A 23945-nucleotide genomic window follows, 5' to 3' on the forward strand; every position below is an offset into this window, starting at 1 on the left:
TGCTTGAGAAGATATAAAAAAAGTTGAAATCAATGTTGAGCACTCGGCCGGACCACAAGGTTTTGAAAGGAAGTTCTTCTCTCTCCCTTTTTCTTAAAAATATCGTTCTTATAACTATATTTAATTAAAATTGTTACAGTAGTTATTTAAAAAAAAACCGCCCTAGTTATTCCAACGCCGACGAAACGCAATAAATTGATGACTTGCACGTGAAAAGTAACCTTCTGATGCGGACTTGGTGAAAAAAAAACGTCATTGAGTGATCCATCAACATCCGAATATCTACAAAGATGCGAGCAATATAGAAAAAGCAATGTGGTATATTCTGTATATTTAATATGTATCCATGAAATTATTTTTTAATTTCTACCACGATGCTCGCAAATAGAATCGGTACATGTCGATGCGTCACGCTCTCACGCTGAGCAAAGTTCCCTCTCAACCCATGTATATGCCTGTTTTATTTTTCCCGGTATTTACTGCATTTTTAATTGTTCACATTATTTCATATCTAGATTGTATATTTTTTGCAACCCATAAAAACACGGCATGGCCGCAACGACAATCCCGAGTCGCAAATCAACTGCACTGCCATTAAGCTTCCCCCATTTGGGAAGACGAACACACATTGTGGTTTATGCAAATAGAGGCCAAATTTTCGTTGGCGAAAATCACTGTAGATGCAACAAAATTTCATCACATGGTATCGGCTATGGAATCCAATGTCTTCAATTCAGCAAGCGAAATTATTATCAACCCTTCCAAAGGTGTCAAGTACGACACCTTGAAAAAGCGTCTCATTGAATTACATTCTGAAAGCGAGGATTCCAAAATACGAACCCTCATTCAAGTCCTCGAACTTGCAGACCAGTATCCATCGCAGCCACTGTGATGGTCCAGACCAGACTCAAAATTTTACGCTGGTGACTGGCCCTTAAAGCGGCCGCTGTGGTGGTCGAGTGGTTATAGTGACGGACTCGCGATGCGAGGATCCGGGTTCGAACCCCACAGTGGTGGTTGGCTGAAGTTGGTTTTCTGTGGTTCCCAACTTCAATCCGCGAATGTGAGCCGATCTCCCCGTTAAAAAGTCTCGCCACAGAGAGCAACAGGCCTACAACGTTACAAATATTCATTCATTACACTTCACTCACAATTTGAAGTATAGATGGCAGCACTGAAATATCATACACAACACTAGCTACACACTCAGACTGTTCTGCTGGGTGTACACACGCACTCACTTTGTTCCAGACTCTGCCACGAAGCTGGGCTGGAAGAGATCTCGGCAACGGGATAAGTCCGGTGGCAGAGACCCTGGCGTTCATTCATGACCCTTAAAGCGGGCCATTAGATCCACTGTGATGATCGAATGATCATAGTGACGGCCTCACATCGCGAGGATCCAGGTTCAAACCCCACCGTCGCCGCAGTGGTGATTGGCTGAAGTTGGTTTTCTGCGGTTCCTAACTCTTGAGGCATTGATCGGCAAATGCGAGCCGATCTCCCCATTAAAAGTCGCGCTGCAGAGAGCAACAGGCCTACAACACTATAATTATTCATTCATTACACTTCACGCTCTATGAGTTGAGGAAAACACTCATAGTTTAAAAAATTGATTGCAGATGGCAGCACTACACGGAAACAAACCTCACTGAAGGTTCACTATACATACACACACATTCCAACATGTACCAATTCGTTAGAGGTTCCGCAGAGGACGAGGTGCATGTCTGGTTTAGTAGTAATAGCATCCATCGCAACTTTTCACTCGGATGCGATCGCTTGCTGGGGATTTCGTAGGTGAACCACTCCTGAAGTCGCTGTGGTTGTCCCAACTCCCAAAAAATACTCAAAGTATCCTGGCTGCCTTAAACGAAGATCTAACCCAGTTAGTTGTTGATTTTTAATTTTTTTATAAAAGTAGATTGAATATATATGATATATGTGTAAGGATCTTCAAATATTCAACAAAAAAAAAGGAAAAAACTAATTTTCAACGCATATTCAACAGCAACTCAAAGAAATAAAGGTCCGCTTGTAATACTCATGGACTGACTCTTGGTCATTCAATGTGTTCAAGTTTCAAAAAAGTTAATTTTTTCTTTTCACAGCTTTTCCTTTTTAACCCTGTTCGAACCTGGGTGTAACGATCACTCACAATATGTGGACTCTCGAAATATCGCACAAAACGTGGCACAAGTTGCGTATTGCACAGAGCGGTGGTGTGCCCGGGGATTGGGGGTTTGTGGTTGTGCTGCTTGGGCCTGAACCGGGTGTGCTTTTCCGGCCGGCTTGAACTTTCTCCGGCACTCCCCCGATCTCAAGATCATTGAGCTTATATCGCAAAAGCGACAGAGCCTGGGCATGCTCGGTTCTAAACCAAACTAACGCTATTAATTTGCTATATTTTCGTTACACTATACACAGGTATAAAACATTAAGTCCTATTTCAATAAATAACGGAGATATTCACTTTAAAAACACTTTAAACCGCTCTCTTGTAAAATTTCCCTTTTGGCACATGGTGCCAATTATCTCTGATATACTGAAATAGTTCAAACTGCAAATGCAAACTTCACCTGTCGTGTTTATTACTCATCTGAAAAGCAAGTAGGGCAGGACAATATAAAGATTGCAGACAAAACTAGATTTAATTGTTGTCCCTGTATTAAGACCAGGGTGTGAATCAACTTCATGTTGTTTTGCAACCAAAATGAAACTAAAATACAATAAAAAATATTCCTTTTTTACTTTAATTTCTTAAACGAGCATTAGCTCAAACTTTTTCAATATATCGATGTATCGTATAAAAAAATATGAGTCTTCCTTATTGAATACAAGTATTGCAGAGGATTCCAAATTACCTGAGATTGAATTGTGGCGATTGTTCATAAATAATCATTAAGGAAAACTCTTACAAAATACAAAACGTATGAACTTATCAGAAATTATTAGCTATATTTCATATTCACTTTGTTTTCGCCAGGAAAGTGTAAAATAAAAAGGAGCTTTTCTCCATTTTGTTGGTAATCCTGTGTTTATAACCGAATGTAGTTTTGTAATACTGTATACAATTCATAAAAATGTGGGTTCTGCCAACCTCCTCATTGTGTTCCCCTTTTTTTCAGGAAAACGTCACGAGGAGAGCTGTCCTTAGGACGAAATCGCGTGACCCTGCCCACCATTCTGTACTATGATTTCTTTATATTCCAATTAGTGACTGCAAACGGATGTTGTTCTGGATTGACCAGCTTCATCCCATTTCCGTTCCCAAACAAGTTTAAAAAAATCGTATTGTAATCGAATTTATCCGTTCGATTTATAGCTATTTAACACTGTTTCTATCTCCCCAGATGGTCAACCATAGCCCAAAGACTCTCACCAAAGCCCCAACTTATGCCAATAAAAGCATCTTTGTTGCATAAGATTCTTTCTCATATGGCGGGCGTCGTTAAAATCAGTAGAATACTCTGTCTTTTTACTTTCAAAGAGGGCTATTGAAATGTTCTTTGTGGCCAGCTGAGAAGGGTGCAGCAGACTCCAGTCACGAAAAGAACCCCCCCCCCCCTTCTTTTTTTTCTTGCGGACCTCCCGCGTCCTTCTTTAGGGGATGTCGGCCGAATTCTTGTCTTTTTCCCAACACCTTCAGTAATATGAAATGAGTGCTGCTTTGCTTCGCTGGACGCCTACTCACCCTCCCACCTCTACTTGTGACAATACTACACTGCTCAAAACAATTAGGGGAGCACATGGTTTTAACAAAATTACGCAAAGATGTATACCGATAAGTAACATAAAATGAGTCATCCATAATTTAAAGCTTAGCAGGAAACGGAAGAAGAAAACTTCATATGCAAATCAAAGTTCATGACGTCAAAAACCAGAAAAAGGAGATAAGGGCAGAAATCGGGATGTTGCAGAAACATCTGTTTTACTGCCGTAACTGTGAAATTCGATTGCGCAGTATTTTTTTTTGAGACAAGGTGACTTGAGGATGTCTCAACAACGTGATTTACCGGAATCCATGGCATGGCGTGTTATAGGCAGACTGGAATCCGGACAAACACAACGTAGTGTTGCGGACGCTGTTGGAGTCGCCAGAAGTGTTGTTGCAAGGCTGTGGAATCGATTCCAAGAAACAGGAAATGTTAGACGTCGACCAGGGCAAGGTCGGCCACGCGCCACTACAGCAACTGATGACCGGTATATACGGTTAACAGCCCGTCGAAACAGAACAGAGAATGCTACGCAGCTGCAAAGATGGTTGCTCTTGGCAACAGGACGAAGGGTGTCCAGCCAAACAGTACGTAATCGGCTTCATGAGGGAGGGCTCTATGCACGCAGGCCAATGGTCTGCATTCCGTTGACCCCACACCACCGTGCGGCCCGAAGAAGATGGGCTGCTGAACATCGAGATTGGGAGCAACATGATTGGAGCCAAGTGCTGTTTACAGACGAGTCCCGATTCAGTCTGGAGTGTGACACCCGACGTTCTGGTATGGAGGGATAGGGGTACTCGAAATAACCCCGCATTCGTTCGTGAAAGGTCACAATACAGACGAGCTGGTTGGATGGTATGGGGTGGAATCAGCATAGGCGGACGCACGGACCTGCATATCATTCGGAATGGCTCTTTGACGGCCCGAAGGTATGCAGACGAGATACTGCGACCTCATGTCATCCCTTACGCTGGAGCCATTGGAGATTCCTTTGTTTTCCAGGATGATAATGCCCGACCGCATAGAGCTCGTCTGGTGGAGAACATGCTTGAAGCTGAAACAATACAGCGTATGGAATGGCCAGCGTGCTCTTCTGACGACGTATTGCTGCGCAACCAAGGCCGCCTGTTACTGTCCGAGACTTGCAGATTGCACTTCTTGAGGAGTGGAACAGTATTCCCCAAAGTCTGATCGATAACTTCATCGCATCCATGGCAAACAGGTATGCAGCAGTCTTAGCTGTTCGAGGAGACCACACGCCCTATTAAAACTCATGCATCATGTCTAAACAGTACTTTTTTTTATCGTTTACGTATAACCAAATTGTTGCCCTAAATCATCTTTTCATGTTTTTTCCATATTTTCAAAGAATTAAAGCTTAATTCCAAATTTTTTTACGTCTTTTTTCTGTATTGCGCATTGATACGCATGTACTATCCATTGTATGCCAATATGTGGCTGTCTCGCACGGTTTTCTTCACTTTTTTGCTTGCTCCCCTAATTGTTTTGAGCAGTGTATATACTGTGGGAAGGCGGTGAATAATACTGTAAATAGGAAAGTTACAAAATCATTTTTTTACTTGAACGAGTCTGTGTGTAAAAAAAAAAAAAATAAACACAATATGGTTTTAATAATTGTATATTATTTACGATGGAAATGACATATGGCACTTCCACACGTTTACGAAACGTGAATTTAAAAAAAAGTTTTTCTCCCCCCCCCCTCTTTCTATACTCCAAAATTCGCCGCCCTGGTCTATAGCCCGCTCAGCCCCCCCCCCCGTAAATACACTACTGATTATTTTCTTAAATACTATAGGCCAGAGAGATGACTTATCACGGCTCGTAAAAAAGTTTTCTCAATACTACATTCACATAACGGAAGGTTCGGATGGACGGCATATGTTTCAGTAACACGTATTCAAGAAAATGAGAATGGAACGGAAGAAGGGTGGCGAAATTTGTACAGCTACAGGCAGCAAAACCATAAATACACAGTGGCGGAGGACGCTCGAGCACTTCCAATGCTTTGAGGCAATTTGAGGCACGGGGGCGGCAAAATTCCTAACTACGGCCCTGTCAGAAGGTGCTCGAGCACCTCAGAATTGATTCAGAAATCTAAATTCCTCATGTAAAGCTTAAGACGAGCGCCCACGGGCCTGAAACTTTCGAAATGTCCCGGATCTATCATAATGATGAACGAAACAAAAAGGCAAAATAAACAGTTAAAAGAAAAAATTATGAAAATTGCATTTTATTGGAGCTTCATATTATTTTAATTAATCATATTCTCATAGACATTAATTTAATACATGGAATTTTTATTGAGAGGGAAAAATGATCTTCTCCCCTTTCAAAAATAAATTAAAAATATAAAAACCTCTTATATATATATAAAAGGAGAAGATTTTATCTTTCCCCTTTATTGGTTAATGTAGATTACCTGGAGACGCATTAAACAGTCATGGTGCTTAAATTTATTTAGTTAAACAAAACACATGTTAAGTATAGGGAAAAGAGCCCTTGTCAGCCCATAAGGTTGCCACAACGGCTTCAATTTTCGTGCCTGATGTCACCTCCTTATATTCTTTCCTCCATGGATTCGATCCCATTCGGACGAGTCTGTTGAAGGATTGTCCTTATGAATTTTACGCCATGCCTCTACCGACCGCGCTATCGTAGCCGTAACCAATCGGTGTTTAAAAAAAATCGGTGTTTACTTTAAAAGTATTGATTAGTTATATAACAATTACCGTAATATAACTAATCAGTAAAGTAATATCTTGCTGAATTTTTTCGTTTTCTTTTATTTTTTATTCTTGAAAATATAGTAATATAATTATTTGCGTTATTTATAATTATCGAAAAAAAAAGATTTAAAAAAAATTAATTTTTTTAGCTCAATGCACACGTCAAAGAATTCGTTGCATCTTTTTCAATTGTTGACAGATATCACAGATCCTCTGATTTATTTATTTATTTGTACAATATTGTTTGGCCGAGGCCTACACAATAGTATGCGGAATTATATATGGCAAAAGTGTCGATTGATGGTACGAGAAAATTCAGAAATCGTAGTGCAATCTACAATATTTGATGGTAGGTTGTTCCAGTCGATGATAGTTCTTGGGAAAAAGCTAAATTTGTGACAATCTGAAGAGGCAAAGATGGGCTGTAATTTTTTGGAATGATTGAGTCTAACAGAGAAATGTGAAGGTTGGATTAGAATATTGGATGTGTCAATATTAAAAACCCCATGGAGGAGTTTGTAAAGAAAAGTTAAACGAGAGATAAGTCGAAGAGAGGAGAGCGGTTGGATATTGAGTTGTCGCTTGAGTTCCGTTATAGAGACATGTGAAGACCAACAGTTGAAAATGAAACGAGTGGACTTATTTTAGATAGATTCTAATTTGTCCATGTTGGTTTGGGTGTGGGGGTCCCAGGCTTCACAGGCATAGGAGAGGGCAGGGAGAATATATGTTTGGTAGCACAAGTGACGAACATGACGAATGGAGTATTTTAGGTTACGGCGAAGGAAAAACAGTTTTTGGAGACATTTATTAAAGATATAATCAACGTGAAGGTTCCAGCGGAGATCGGAAGAGATTATAATGCCCAGGTATTTATATTGGAAAACCTCAGAGATCAAACAGTCGTTTATAGAATAGGGAAATTCGTGAGGGATTCTTTTACGGGTCACTTTGATAAAAACAGTTTTTGAGAAATTGAGGGGTAATTCCCTGGTTGAGCACCATTTTGAAATAATATTAAGGTTGTGTTGGAGAGATTCTTGGTCAGAAAGATTGGACACTGTTTTATAGATGACACAGTCATCAGCGAAGAGTCTAATGCGGCAGTTTATGGAGTCGGGTAGATCATTTATGTAAATTAAAAATAATAAAGGAGAGAGGACCGAGACCTGGGGTGTGCCAGATTTGACATGAAGAAAAGGAGAGTTCTGGCTCTTGTACGAGACAAACTGGCTACGATTAATAAGGAAGGCCTCCACCCATTTCAGCAGTTGAACATTTAGTCCAAGGTATGAAAGTTTTAGTAAAAGTTTATTATGGGGCACCCTGTCAAATGCTTTGGAAAAATCTAGGAAAATTATGTCGGATTGGAGGTTTTTATCAATGGAGTCTGTTAAGTCATGTATGAAAAGTGTTAATTGGGTAGATACTGATAACGATGATCGAAAACCATGTTGGTTAGGGAAGAAAAAGTTAATCGAATCGAGGTGGGTACGGATATTCTTGGCAATTATGTGTTCAAAGAGCTTGCAGCAAGAGGAGGTGATTGCAATAGGTCTAAAGTTGAGAGGGTGGGAGAGTGAGCCAGATTTATGGATAGGAATTATTTTATTAATTTTCCAGTCATTGGGTAGGTTAGAAGTATTCAGTAAGACGTTGAATATAATGAGGAGGCAAATTTCATTGGCACAGAATTTTAGGGTATGGTTGGGGATCCCATCTGGGCCAGTAGAGTGGGGCTACTGATCTTCTGTAAAAAACATGATATGGATGCAATTATAATTTATATAACGTGTTGATAAATTTATATGAACTATTCTGATTGAAAAATTTTAAATCCCATCCAAACAAAATCGCAATTAAAAATACTTGATTTATCTTGCGACAACCAGTAACTAATAGGCCTAAGGTAATTTTAAACACCCTCTGAAGGTTCCTTAATAAACATTTTGGATAATTTTGATTTTTTCAACCGAAGCAGAATTTTTTTCAGTTCGAAAGAAATTCGTGATTTTTATGACGCAAAATCATTTACGCCATAAAAAATCACGTCATTTCATGACCTTCATGGCTAATAAGGTCATGAAATGACCTGATATTTCATTAAGGTCATCAAGTATCACGTTATTTCCTGACCTTTATTGTTCGTGGTCATTCAATGACTGAAATGGCGTGATTTTTGTTTGATTGACGTCATTCAGCGAAAATGACCAAATTTTCACGCCATATTTGACGTCAGGCGACTACTTGGGAGGTAACCAATATGGCGACTTCCTATGCGATTCATGAAAAAAACAAATCTAAATCAAAGAAACACAGAAATTAACCTTTTTCTTCCTTTTTAATGGGAGCTGATATTTCGAATTTTTTTTAAACTTCAAGTTATCGATCTGCCTGTTTTTCCTTCAAAAAATGCTTGATTAAAGCTGTGAAATTTCTTCAATGTAATTTATATGGGCCCATAATTAATTTCGAAACACATCCTAAACCATATGGATTGATGCAATTGGATAATATAAGACAATACGGTGACATTAATTCTCATTTTCGCTCTTGAGAAGATATAAATAAAAAGTTGAAATCAATGTGTTATTGCATGGATATCCACCTCAAAAGTGGGTCTGGCTCATTATTTTATATTTAACTTTCTGGGCTCCGTGCGAACTCAATATTTCGAAAATCAAAACTTCAATTCAATTTTTAAAATTATTGATGTGGCGGAAAACTTCACTAAATTTCCGCATTTATACGCTAAAATCGGCAATTTTAACATTGATCTCTGGGGATAATCCAGTATTTGTCCCTCAGAGCGATGCTGATGATGATTATGACGTCTATTCGAAAGCCTCATTAGTAAGCTGGCCATATTTGCTCGAGATAAATACATGACATTAAGATTCCAAATACGGGACATTGCCAATTATCGCCAAAAATGACGCCAAAACCAAACAAAGTTGCCAAATGTTGTTGAAATTACGTAAAAACCAAAATGGCGGGAAATGAACCATTACTGCAAATTGAAAAAATCAATTTCGTCGATTAAAATGACTTCCACGAACAAAAACGCTCACCAAGACGAATGCGGGAGATTAATATTCTCTTTTATAGTTGTAATTAGCATAAAATAATTTATGAGTTGAAAAATAATGTCAATCTCTGACTTCAATAAAGAGTAAATATTCAAGTAGGCTGCGTGTAAAAAACAGAAAATACCGGGACTGTCCCAGGAAATACGGGACGTATGGTTACCTTGCTCATCAACTGCTGATATTTTTTTTTTTTTAGAACATTATGGTCTCTTAAGTTTTCCGCGGTACGCTTGCAAACCAATGAAGTGTACCCTCTCCTAAAGGCTAAGTACTATCGAGAAGAAATATATCTATTATATATTTCTCCTCTAAGGCCGGTATTACACTATAAAAGTTTGATAGAATTCATTTTATAAAACTTGAAATATCTAACCAATAAGGTTGTTGGTTACATTCTAGAAAATGCAACCATTGACCTTATTGGCTGCATTTTCCAAGTTTTATAATAGGACTTTTATCAAACTTTTACAGTGTAATACCGGCCTTACACTGTAAAAGTTTTGTCAAACTGCTTTGATAAAACTTGAAAAATACAACCAATAAACTGATCGATTGGATAAGCTTGAATGTAACCCATCAGCTTATTCGTTGTATTTTTCAAGTTTTATACAAGCACTTTTATAAAACTTGCATAGTGTAATACCGGCCTAAGGCTGGGATAAAAATTCGATAAAAGTCCTTTTAAAAAACTCGGAAAACAACCAATAATCGTATCAATTACATTCGCTCCAGTGTAACCAATTTTTCAAGTATTATAAAAGAACCTTTATCAAACTTTTATAGTGTAATATCAGCCTAAAACCCAAGTACCCATGTACGGATAGAGATGTCCCGCAAAATATGGTCATAAAATTATTGTTTTCAAGATTTCAAAACCGAAAAAAATCTCGAGGAGAGTCACAGCCGTTTACTTCTTGTCATGGGATTATTCGCAATTTACACCCCACGTCTCCTCAATAGTTTTAGAAAATTAGTTGTTGCGACTTCATATCTGAGGGTTGGAAACACTTTATATGCATTAGCTGCTCCCAAAATGTCGACTTCGGTCCCAGGCAAGCTTACCAACGTAAGTTAACTATCTTGATCTCTACAAAACACACAATTTTTAAATTTTTGCTGCAATCCTCCGTAAAAGTTCATCAAACCATTATGGCTTTGTCATTCAAAAGAGAAAATAAATTCTTTGAAGTTGATTCTCTCTCCTATGTGTTCAAAGTGTTTTCATTCTTATTTCTCTTTGAAAGATTTCAAAATATTAATGTACAATTTTTGATCAATCATCCATGGTGTAAAAAAGAACGTTTGTGGAATTTATCACCATTCATTCAAATAAGAAATGTTTTCCTTCTTGCCTCAGCTTTAAGATTCAATTCACTGAGATAAATCACATTTAATTGTGAAATTTCTACTTCGTTGAAAGACGCGATCTTATAAAGACAAAAGTAAGAAAAACCTTGAAATCAATTGAAAATATTTATCAATATAATAACTAAATTAATAGAAATATGAAATGGGAACACATGCTGTATAAACCAGGGTTGTCAAATTTGCTCCCTGGGTAGATACCCATTCCTCCTGGACCAGCAACCCAAGCAACAAAATGTTGCTTGCAGGTTAATTTATGTATTCCAAAAATTGTTACATAGTGCAGTGTTTAGAATATGTATATTTTGAAGTATTTTTAAAAGATTTTTTTGGGAGCAAAAATGTGATAAATAATTTCTTGGACCCTCAGACACTTTTTTATTATTCTTCTACCTTTTTTATGTAAGCATTTAGGTGCAAGATTCACATATTAAAATGTTACAAGAAACTGCAGACAGAAAATGTAACCATGAACTTAGATATGTAATATATATGGGCCAATTCCCAATATACGGTATACCGTTTTATCGCCAAATTTTCGTATGTGCCAAAACAGCAATGTCGCCAACATAATTCTTCCAGATCCTAAAATGTAGATGGCACCGCTGTACCTGATTTTCTTGTCCAACTTATTGTTGCCATTTTGTTTTGCTTATCAGTTTTGCTCAAAGATAGTTTTGCTTTTTCCATGTCGTTTTTCATGCTATTTCCTCATTTTTTTGACATTATGGTTGATCATGTAGATTTAATGTATCTGCATCAGCTACAATCCGAAGGGCAGAGAAGCATTATTGACTGCGGTATGAAAATGGGCCTGTGTTCGGGCAGTAACCCTAGAGCATAGTGCCTTGCCATAGCGTTTGTGGTGGTCCGAAGTTGATATTTTCGGGTTCGGAGGCAGGGCCCCCTCCCCATCAGCACAGAGCGAAGCGACATCCGAAGCCTTTTGTGTGTCCCAGGCACGTGCCGTACGAAGTATGGCCTACAGGTGTTTATTGATTTGTTATTGATTAAATAACAATTATTATAAGTTTTTAATTGTTTTTTTGGTATTGGGACAGTAACCCTATCGCCAAAGCAGGTTTGGCGATAAAAAAGTCACCAAATCACTGTATACTGTATATTGGGAATTTAATGATTTTTCATTCAAAAAATATTTACATGTTTGCATTACTTTTTTATACATTTTATGAAAGTACATGAGACTTTCATAATGAAATATCCAGAGACAAACATAACATTATCTCATAACAAAAAAAAAAAAAAAACTTTGTGGGATTCTTGAATCATGAAACCATTCTCTAATTTTTATCATGTCAGAATTTACTGTAATTTGGAGAGACTTACAGGTAGCAGCAGAATAAAGTATGACTGCATCATCCGCAACCATGATTATCTTGCCATCAATGTTTAGATTACATAAATCATTTATAAATACATTAAAGAGAAGGGGGCCAAGAACAGATCCCTGGGGGCCTCCTCGGTTAACCCCTAAAAATTTATTGGAATGAGAGCCACATCTTACTCTCTGAGATCTGTTTGTCAGATATGACACTAAGAGATTTAGGGGGATGTCTTTAATTCCACATGCCTCAAGCTTATATTGAAGGATTTCATGATTAACACTGTCAAAGGCTTTTCTTATGTCTAGGAATACAGCTATGGTTTTTCTACATTTGTCAAGATTGTGTATTACGTATGTACTAAAATCTAGTAAAGCAATTTCAGTGTTATGATTAGCAAGAAAGCCATGTTGATTAGGAGAAAAAAAATTAGTATGAGAGAGAAATGAGAGTATTCTTTTTTTTAGAACAGTTTCAAAAATCTTGGAAATAGAAGGTAAAATGGAAATAGGCCTATAATTACTTAAATCATTACGATTTCCTGATTTGAAAATTGGGAAAACAGTGGCAGTTTTCAAAGAGTTAGGATAAACACAGTTTAGTATGCAGTTATTTATTAAATTAGTAAGTATTATAATTAAATGGTAAGGAAAACATTTAAGAATCAATAAATTAATCATATCATCACTAAAAACCGAATGAGATAACCGATTTATAATAGAAATGATTTCTTCTGGATAAGTTGGGGAGATGAAAAAAGATCTGTTAGAATAAGGGACATATTTTTTGTAGTTATCCGATGGTGAAATGGGTGATGAAACAATGTTTACAAAATGATCGTTAAATTTATCAGGAAGCACTTGGGGTTCAATGTTATCGGGGAGGGGATTGCTACGATTTATACCAATTATGTTATTAATAAACTTCCATCGTTCGAAAGGAGTATCACATTTTGAAAACTGTTGAAGGAAGCAAAATTGTTTAGAAATTTTGATTTTGTATTTTAGGTAATGAGTGACATTATAATATGCAGTACTAACCTCCTGATCATATGGATATTTTTTAGTTTTGAAATATAGTTTCTGTTTTATTTTAATTAAATGTTTTATCTCTGATGTAATACAAGTTTTATCAGTCTGTCTGGAAAGGTTAATATCACAATATGATGTATGGTTATTTATGATGGTTTCAAGTTTAACAATAAATTCATCAAAAGCACCATCACTTTGGGAATTATTTATGCAAAGTGTATAATTCTGTAGATATAGATTGAGTTGGGAATAATTAATCATTTTTTTTCTATAAACATTGAATTTTTGTACCGGACATGAATTAATATTAGAGTACGATAATTTACATAGAATCAGGTAATGATCTGTCAAATCCGTTTCCCAGACTACAGATTCAGAAAACAAAAGCTGTGAAGAATTTCTTATAAAAATGTGATCAATGCATGACTTAGAGGATAGTCTGGTGATTTGAGATATCATAGGTAAAAAACCATTGCTTGACAGAAGATCGAGATATTCATAATAATTTGTATTAATTTGATCCAATATGTTTGTGTTAATATCACCAATAATAATTACATCACGGTTTTTTGTATTACCCAATAAAATTTCAAACTCCTGTAGAAAATTTGAAACAGTGAAGGCATGAGACCTATAAATACAGGTTATTAATAAATTAATTGAAGGTTCGAGTAGCTGAACAATTTCAGCAGTATGAATTTGTACTGGGTCAGTCAACACAAATCCAAGGCAGGTTTTCGAGAAAATGCACACACCACCAGAGTTATTATAGGATCTGCAGCATGAAAATTCCTGGAAGCCATTGATATTAAAAAGTTTTAGCTCCTCCTCACTCACCCATATCTCAGACAAGATTAATATATCAATGTTATCAACAAAATCATCAATCAAAGCAATCAAAAAATCAAAATTAGCTCTAAGGCTACGAATATTAAAATGAATGATGTTAAGTTCAGTAATCGAGTTAACAGGATGATTGGTGACATTACATTTTCCTAAAAACTTTTCAAGTTCATGTGGGGTGCAGATACTGTGACAGTTTAAATCCATATCATTTTATATGAGTTAATCAGTCAGAATACCTGTCTATAAATATAAAGTTATAACTGAGAAAAAAAAATATGTAAACAAAACCAACACATGCTCATTTATATGTAAAAAAAAAAAAAAAATGTCCAGTTTAAATCAAATTGAAATAGTCCACATTTTGCTCTAGTATATTCATTATCTTAATGAGAATACCAAACTTGTTGACTTAGTTGTAAAGTGTATTTAAATAATTATGTGCATTGACAGAGAGCATAAACTTTTGAGGAGACACTTGATTTGTCAATTAACCAAAAAAATAAAATGTATATAAAAAAAAAATATTAAGAAATATTATACAAATCCTCCAACAACTTTACTCGTATAGCTCTTGATTTCTCATGATTTCTAAGATGGACTTTGCCGTCACGGACCCAGCAAAAGTAGAAATTATTATCTGATTTGAATTTTTTGTATTCATACAACAGTTGTTTCGTATAAGGAGCTAAATGTTCATTTATGTAAACTTGATTAGGTTTTAAAACACTAGAAATCTTGGACGCGCATATTTTTTTCTCACGTGCAGCTCTCAAAACAATGTCACTATTTTCCTTGGTGTTAAACTTGCAGATAATTGGTTTTATGCTGTCCTTACGCATAGTTGGTACACGATGAAAAGCACTAATACAGTCCACCAGATTAGGAACTTCCAAAAATTGCAGCAGAGAGTATTTTAGATCAGTCAGATTTTCGTTTGATGATTCTGGCAAAGCGGCAATTTCTATGTTGCACTTGCAACACTTGCTATGTTGCGGGTGTATGTTGGAGGTCAACAAGAGATCGATCTTTAGATAATCGAGTTCAGATTTCAGATCTCTATTTTCCATAGTCAATTGCTCTTGCTCTCGTTTACATTCTGCAATTTCAGCCCTTTGTTTTTCCATCTGTCTAATTATGGAATGTAGTGATTTCTCATGTTTTCAAATTTTTCTGCTATGAGCGATTTAATGGATATTGTATGATTCTCAATCAGACCGGAGATTGCCAGGAGTAGATTGTGACCTTCCGGGGTTAAATCACCCATAACATTTTTTGCAGTGTCAATCATATCTATACTCGGAATTTGATTGCTAATAATCGGATTCCATGCAGATGAACTATTTGTATTCTTGTTAAGAATAGATGGAGAGATGTTAGATGTAGTTGTGTCTTGACTCATAGTAGCAATTGGATCGAGGCATGTAAATTCAGCATTTGTTGAAGCTGAGGCAGTCTGAAGGCAGGGTGAACATTTCCAGTTAGTGACTGGTTTACGCAACTTTCTGAATGCGGGTTCAGCATAGCCAACACAAAAAAAATGAAATTTCACTTCACACTTATTGCAGGATATTTGATCATCAATACAGATGATGTTTTCATCACATCTCGGACAGCAGCACAATTTTGATTTAGGCATGTTAAAATATAGCACCAAACTGAGTAAAAATTTAAAGCAAAATAAAAAAATAACTCAGAAATATAATGCGAGGAAAAAAAAATTAAACTCTAAGATAACAATACAGAGAGACAAAAATGTGTGCAGCCACACTCTGCGTTGCCCCCACGAATGTTTAGTGAACATTTACAAGTTACATTACAAGTTAACATCTTTGGAAATTAAAAGGTCTAATGAGTGCCACAGTATTTTTAAACATTTGTTTACAAAGAAATCTAATTTTTTATGACTTTTTACAGATTAAATTTTTGGAAATTTATCCTAATTTTTGATCTGGAATTTTTTTTCCACAAACTGAAATAATTTTTTTAAAAAACAGAAAAAATTGATTTTTTTCGTAAATTTCTTTTGCCATGTGAAACATGGTTTCCAAAAATGATCATTACTAATTATTTTAATTAAATGAAGTTAATTTATACTGATTAAAAAAATAATTTGAAATTTACACTAACCACAAAGAAAAACATGTTACATTAATATCCAATTTTTATAAAATAAATTAGGGGACTGATCTAATGTATATGCATATATATGAAATCATGCCCCCCCCCCCCCGACTTTCAAGACTATTTCCGCCTATGATAATGAGTTGATGTAACTTTTGCTGAAGTATATAAAACAATTTATAAAAAAAAATTTCAAGAAATATTCTTTTTTTGCAAGCATTTCTTTTTTCAAAGTTGATTGCCTGATGAACAAAAACGAGTATATAATAAAAAACACAATAAATTTGAATTTCAAGATAGAAAGGGGAAATAAAGCTTATATTTTATTTAACATTCACCGAATTTCTCAAAAGCCTCAACTACAAACTCGGTGAAGTCAAATTGAGATTTAAAAAATTATCAATGTCTCAGAGGTTTACTGCGGAGCTCCTCTGAGAAAACTTTAAAAACCATCGAACTGAAAAGAGTAGAAGAAGGAAAATAACACGCGTCACCAAATTAGAGATAGTAGTCAACCACTGCAACTCCACCAACAGCAGTCATGTGGTGTTATGTTGGCAGGCGCCACATGAACGAAATTAATGGACTTGCTTTCTCTATATTATTTCTTCTCTAAGGGCTCGACCCCCTTGCTACAATCAGATCTCGCTTCGCTCCTTGGTTCGATAAAGAAAGCCCCTGTCCCCAGACCTGAAAATATTGACTGTTTTCACCACAACTGGAAACACTGCAATATTATTTCACTAAGCAGGTTTAAAGTGGCTTGCAGACAAAGAAGGCAGTATAATCCAGTTGAAGCAGGCAAACACAGTGAAAATAAACAAACGTTTCCGAGGTGCCACGAGGTTGGCAACTTTCTGAAGGGGGTCTAAACTGCGTGCTACCCGAGAGAAAAAAAATGGCAGCCTTTTCCGGTAAGGGCCTCGCAAAAAAAGTCGCCAAGAGAATCTCTGGTTTATACTATACCTGTTCTATTTTTTCCTCTGCTGTATATCATTGATCAAAGTTTCTGTGGGGTACGAAATTACCCCGCCACACCACTTGCATAAGGATTTTTTGACTGACAGCGGAAATGTTCAGTTCAGAATGGATCGTGAAAGAGCATTGATGCTCTTTCAGTTATGTTGATAATGTTATTCAGTTATTTTGATGAGGATTTAAAATTAATTATGCAATATTGGATATTTAGGGTTGGGCATGAAGACAGTGCTGTTAGTGAATTATACCAAAGATCTGTGTGCTGAAAATGTCGGGTTTTTGTTTGCAAAGATCCCCCAAAGCAGAATATGCCAAAATCTGTGATGCGTATCTCAGAACAATCTGGAATAATTTTAAGAAAAAGTGCAAAAACACAATTGCGGGGATTTTTACCACATAATATTTCCAGTCAGACAAGGGTTCGTTGCAGACTAATGCAAAACATTTTATTAAGGCTGTGTTTCCAACTTTGTATAAGATTAACTGTGGTGCTTGTGAAAATATAGCAAATGTTATTTGAATTTGTAAATTTTATTTTCTGAGTTATTTATATATAGGCTATGTTCATTTATCAATCATGGAAATTACATTCAAAAAATTGAATATGTAATTTAAAAAAAAATTACTAAAGTCATGTATCTCTCCATTTCTTTCAAAAGCCTATTTTGGTAAAAGATCATTTTGGAGAAAATAATTAAAGAAAATTGAGAAATTATTTGGGGGACTTAAGAAGGAAATTATGTAAAAAATCAGGGATAGGAAGTTTCTTCTGAAGTGGAAAAAAACGGCCGGAAGAAACCCATTTCTTCTAACTGAATGCTGAAGAAATAAAATAAAATGATTTACATATATGAAACTCTTACTTCATTTTGTAGTCATGCAATCATTATTTATTGCTGTTACTAGAGAAGTTTATTAATTAGTGTTAATACAGTATCCATTTTTTGGAAGGTTTTTATTAGCTGTATATTTATCACAGGATTGAAAGTACTTTGAACAACATCACTGAAGTAAGTTTCTGGAAATGAAGCATACAGTTTAAAAAAAAAATTACTTATTACAATATTTTGCAACAGTTTCTCACCACTTGTTGATGATTAGAATTTAATCTTTTATCCTAATATTCAGGCATAGGCGGAGATAGACTTGGAAGTCTATGGGGTACGTTCATTATTGCTGGGGGGGCACGATGATGATGATGATGTCAATTCATATATACGTATATACATTAGATCAGTCGACTCCACCTTTGAGAGTCTCCCCCCCCCCCTCCGTATCTCCGCCCATGTATTCAGGATTGATAAGGCATGCAAATAAATGATAGGTAAGAATGGCCTCTTCGTATCTTGATTTTATGACTGAAACAAGATGTCACGTCAGCATTTTGTAAAAAGCCCCATCCATTTGTGACAAGAATCAGCTTTATTTGCCCAATCTCCCTCTCTAGGTTATAAACCAGTGTTTCTCAAAGTGGGCAATATCTCATCCCGGGGGAGGTAAAATGGTCCTGGGATGGTAGAAACTATAGTGTTTAATTTAATATCCAATGGGTTGGTTTTTGAGTTGGGGGAGACGATGGAACAATAAGTTTTTGGGGAACTGTGTGATAGATTGAGTGTAGTGAGTATCCCATTTAACTGATGAAGGAAACTGATCATCACCCCTTTTTTAGTTCTCAACATGCATTAAGCTTAAAATTATTATGCAGCACAATTACTTTTGTATAAACCTGTGTTATTTTTACTTTAAATTATGCTATATTTTTTCTACTCATATTAATATTCTGTTTGGTAATAAAAATAATTCATTTTAATTTGTTGGTTTCATTAGAAATTTATGTATAACACATTCTGAGGAGAAGATACTTGAAAATCTAATATTAGAAAAACATTGTTTTTGAAACTTATTTGATATTATTTTACAACCAATGTGTGGTGAAATAAAAGCCTTAATTATATGTACTATAATCAAACAATTATTGCATATTTTTCTTTTCTTCCACTGTGTCAGAAGAAATGGGTTTCTTTGGGAAGAAACCCAATCCTGGTTTGTAAGAATCAAAGAATCAACTTTTTGTTAATATTTTAAATGCAACAATATTTGCTGAGGGATAAAATGGCCCCATAATGCCAGTCATGCACAGAATTCTCAAAATGACAGTTAAGGGTTAATAATGATATAAGAATAAAATTGTGTTTTGTAGTGGAATTTTTTTTCAATAAATTTCAAATGTGTTTCCAGATCATGTAACTGAGAAACCATTACATAACCCAGAATTAATTAATCTCTGCATGAAGAGGTTTTAGTTTGCACTCTGTGGGCCCCAAAGCAGGATGTACAAAAAACTGACATACTTCCCAGAAAAATGAAAGCTGCCGCAGAACAATCTTCGAAAGAATTTTAAGAAAAAGAACTTGTGTCTTGGTATAAACACTGTGATTAGGGATTTTCTTTAACAAACAGTATAAAGAAGTCACATAAAAAATTATGAAGCAGGTAGTGCCCTCTTGATGCATCGATTTTTTTCCCCATTGTTTTTATGGTGAACTGCTTCTGCTGAGTCTTACAATGACTTCAAACCCTGCAGATTTTATTTTTCTGTTAAATTTCATTTTCCATTTTTGTGATTTTTTTTTAATTGGGTAGTATCAGTATATCATCCATTTGATTCCATAAGTACGAGCAAGGCTGCAACTTGATAAAGGAAGCTATTCTTATATAATCACCTTCATTCTAAGAAGATACAGAATTGTTGTTTTCTTTAATGTACATACACTTAAATTCTGTATTACTCATATTTCTTTAATAGTTGTGCAATTCAGCCATGTTGGTTTGATTTTCTTGCTTTCAAACTTTAATATTGTGGGCTACAAACTTCAATATTCTTGACGGGAAGAGAGACGGGGACAGAGAATATTCTCTCGTAGGACTATTATAAATTACTAAAGAATATTCTTATTGAAAATAATAATTATTCTCAAGTTATTCATAGAGATTACTTATTATAATACATGTTATTACATATATTCTTGAGAGTACTCTTTGGAAGGACTTCTATAACTGGAGAATATTCTCATTGAAGAGAATATTCTGAAGGACTATTATTAATAACTTGAGAATAATTCTTACTATTTTCGATAATATTCCCCAGTTATTTATAAAAGTAGTCCTTCTAAAGAATATTCTCAAGGATATTATGTACAGGGTGGGCAAAAAGTCTGTAGAAACTTTAAAAATTCATAAAAACCATTAAAATAACCGAAATAAAAAATAGCTTGTAGGGTTAGCATCGCTAGGTCACAGGAATTTTTTAAAGATGAAAAACCCCTAAAAAACAGCTTATAGGTGGCAATGGTACGAGTGACTTCTGTGGAAATATACAAATGAGATGGTTATAAGAACTTGTACTTCTAATCCACAACCAGTTCACATTGTTAACCGTGTGTGTGGACCTGCTGCACTCGCCGTTGCTGGATTTGTGACTCGCCTACAATGTGTTATCCCCTGTGGTGGTGATGGTCATGTGGAACACATACTGCTGTAATAAATGATTTGGAGGCATTCTGTTCATTATTTGCATATCTTTTCTTTGGCTTGTGTACATCAGCGTCACCTATCGGCTGTTTTTGAGGGTCCCCCCCCCCATCTTAAAAAAATTGCTGTGATCTAGCGATGCTAACCCTACAAATTGTTTTTTATTTCAGTTATTTTTCCGGTTTTTGTGAATTTTTAAAAATTTCTATGGACTTTTTGTCCATCCTGTATTATATTTATAATATAGTAGAACTATAGTACAGGAGGATATTCTCATGACAAGGTCTTCCTAAGAATATTCTGATGATTAATTGATAATCCTAAAGATTATTCAAGAGAATTTTACATTTCTGGACAAAGGGGAAAAAAAAGATAAAAGAAAAAAAATTCTCCTATGAGGCAGTGAGAGAAAGAGAGAGACCAACACTCATGACCTTAAAATTATTTTTGCAAAGATGATCATCTCTTATCAGCAAGACGAGAAAAAAAAGTAGCAGTGTCAGTGTAAAAATAAATTTTTTAAAGATCTCTGCGATTTAAAGCCGATCTCGAAATTTTAAAGAGATATACAAAAATAATAGGAAAATGCATGTGAATGTAACACTGAAATTACCTAAAATGAGGCAAGTTTAACTAAATAAACAATAAAACAGAATACTGAAGAGCGGAGAAAAAGAATACTTGAATTATAAATTTCACCCGTAGGATCAAATAGTACTATAACATTTTAGCATAGGCTCGAAGTGATCAGGGCACAAGTAATAATGTCATGCCATTGGGACACAAGCATATTTTAATTAAAAATAAACAATACAAGACATTAAAGAGACTTCTGGGTTGGTGCCATAATATAAATTTTTAATCAAATTCTTAGTTTCAAAATACAGTGAAACCTGTCTAAGACGGCCACTGTATGAGATGGAAACCTGTCTTAAACGGAACAAATATATAGTCTTGTTATTAGAATTAATGCTTTTTCAATCATAGGAAACCTCTTTAAGATGGAAACTGTCTAACACAGAAATGGAAGATATACACTGCTGGCCACCGTAAATGCAACACCCTGAAGGAAGCATGCAAATAATATGAAATTTACAACATGCATTAGCGGAGGTGAGATATGCAAATGATTAGAATTTCAGCGCAGACGCACATCACGCGCGCCTGTGGCGCCACTTCAAAGCGCTATTTAAGGCTTGGAGATTTTGACGATTTGAAGTACGGCAATTGTGTTTTTCTTGTGGTTTTTTCAAAAAAACGATCAATTATGCCTCGTAGAAAACAGTGATCATCTTTTGATCAAGTATCCGAGTTCGACAGAGGAAGGATAGTGGCCTACTGAGATGATTGTGGATTATCTTTCAGGGAAATCGGTAGTCGTGTTGGACGAAACCAAACAACTGTAATGTGGATATGTGATCGTTGGATGCAGGAGGGTACGACGGACCGACGTGTTCGATCGCATCCACCTCAGTGCACCACTTCACGTGATGACAGGCGTATTGTGCGTATGGCAGTGACGGATCGCTCAGCCACATCACGAACCATAGCACAGCACATTCAGTCTGTACCGCATCATCCAGTGTCTGCGCGTACCATTTGACGCCGTTTACAGCAGAGTCCATTGCTTCGTCTACCCTTGACGCAGAACCACAGACGTCTCCGCCGCCAACGGTGCAATGAAAGAAGGATGTGGACGGCACAATGGAATGAAATTGTCTTTACTGACGAGTCACGCTTCTGTCTGCAACACCACGATGGTCGGATTCGAGTCTGGAGACACCGTGGCGAGAGGATGCTGAACAGCTGCGTTATGCACCGCCACACTGGTCCTGCACCGGGTATTATGGTATGGGGCGGTATTGGATATCACTCTTGCACTCCTCTAGTACGCATTGCTGGTACTTTAAAAACAATCGCCAGATTGAATTGCTTCCCTGGCCAGCTCGCTCTCCGGATCTTTCGCCGATAGAAAACATGTGGTCCATGGTTGCTCAACGATTGACCCAGATTACATCCCCAACTGCCACACCAGATCAACTTTGGCAACGCGTGGAAGCTGCTTGGTCTGCTGTGCCCCAAGAACACACCCAAAGTCTCTTTGAATCAATGCCGAGGCGTGTGGCAGCGGTGATCTCCAACAATGGCGGCTACTCTGGCTACTGATTTTGGCAGGAACCACACTTCACAGAAGTCTATAAATTTAATCATTTGATGCTTGGTCAACATGTTATCTTCAAAATAAATATTGTTGCGATATCTCTTGTCTTTCTTGGTGTTGCAATTTGGGTGGCCAGCAGTGTATTTAGTCTATTTGTGTGTGTGTGTAGATATAAAACCTGCTAAAATGAAAAGAATTTTTTGCCAAGTGTAAGTTTTTGTTCTTTGGATGCTAAGTCAAGATTATCCCCCTTTTGTTAGGCAAACTCTTTCACTTCTTGGAACTTTTCTGATTTTTATGAAATTTTACAGGTATATTAAACAGGGCACATAGAGGATTATCATGATTAAAGTTCTCGTACTCAGTAGTTTTTCTCAAAACCTACTGATCCGAATTCAACCAAATTTTTAGGACATCTTAATGAGACCACGAGAGAGATATATGAAATAAAAACAATAGTTTAATTTTCAACCAGCAGGTGAAAAAGTAACACTTTTTTACTCAGACCTATTTAGCACCCATTCTGGTGGACGTATTCCATTGAAACTTGTATATATGCTATGTGGTCCATGGGGGAAAATAGAAAATTTAATAAAAAGCTTCACTTTTTTCATCTGGTGGTCGAAAATTGAACTATTTTTTTATTTCATAAATCTCCCATGGTCTGAGGATATTCTGAAAATTTGGCTGTATTCAGATAAGTAGTTTTTCTGGGAACTTTGATTATAATCACCTTATACATACCATACTGTCATATGTAGGGTAATTACTGTATAGAATGTGGAATACGAAGAACTTCCCAAAAAAGTCAAGGACCAGTAAAATATCTTGGAGTATCTCGGTTTTACATTCTTAACGGCCATATTCATTGACAGAATTTAACTGCAATCGCAGGTTAAAGGATTATAGAATTAAATGGATTGGCTTAATTCCAGATTTTAACCAATCTGTGTCGATCTCTAATCCTTTAATCTGTGATTGCCGTTAAACTCTGTCTGTAAATATGAC

General features: G+C 36.1%; 1 protein-coding gene across 1 annotated transcript in view; it reads left to right on the forward strand.

Annotated features, from left to right (window-relative positions):
• Positions 1-10203: 10203 nt before the first annotated feature.
• LOC149065833 (cytosol aminopeptidase-like) overlaps positions 10204-23945 on the forward strand; it is a 93277-nt gene continuing 79535 nt past the window's right edge. Inside the window, exon 1 of the mRNA XM_089254052.1 lies at positions 10204-10624. Within this exon, the coding sequence (XP_089110178.1) occupies positions 10478-10624 (147 nt within the window). The 5' untranslated portion in view covers positions 10204-10477. The remainder of the gene's footprint in view (positions 10625-23945) is intronic.

This window comes from Pholcus phalangioides, unplaced genomic scaffold (genome assembly GCF_987345545.1).
Source record: "Pholcus phalangioides strain wild (caught in Gottingen) unplaced genomic scaffold, Ppha-v1.0 ptg000039l_1, whole genome shotgun sequence".
In the NCBI taxonomy this organism is placed as follows: Eukaryota; Metazoa; Arthropoda; class Arachnida; order Araneae; family Pholcidae; genus Pholcus; species Pholcus phalangioides.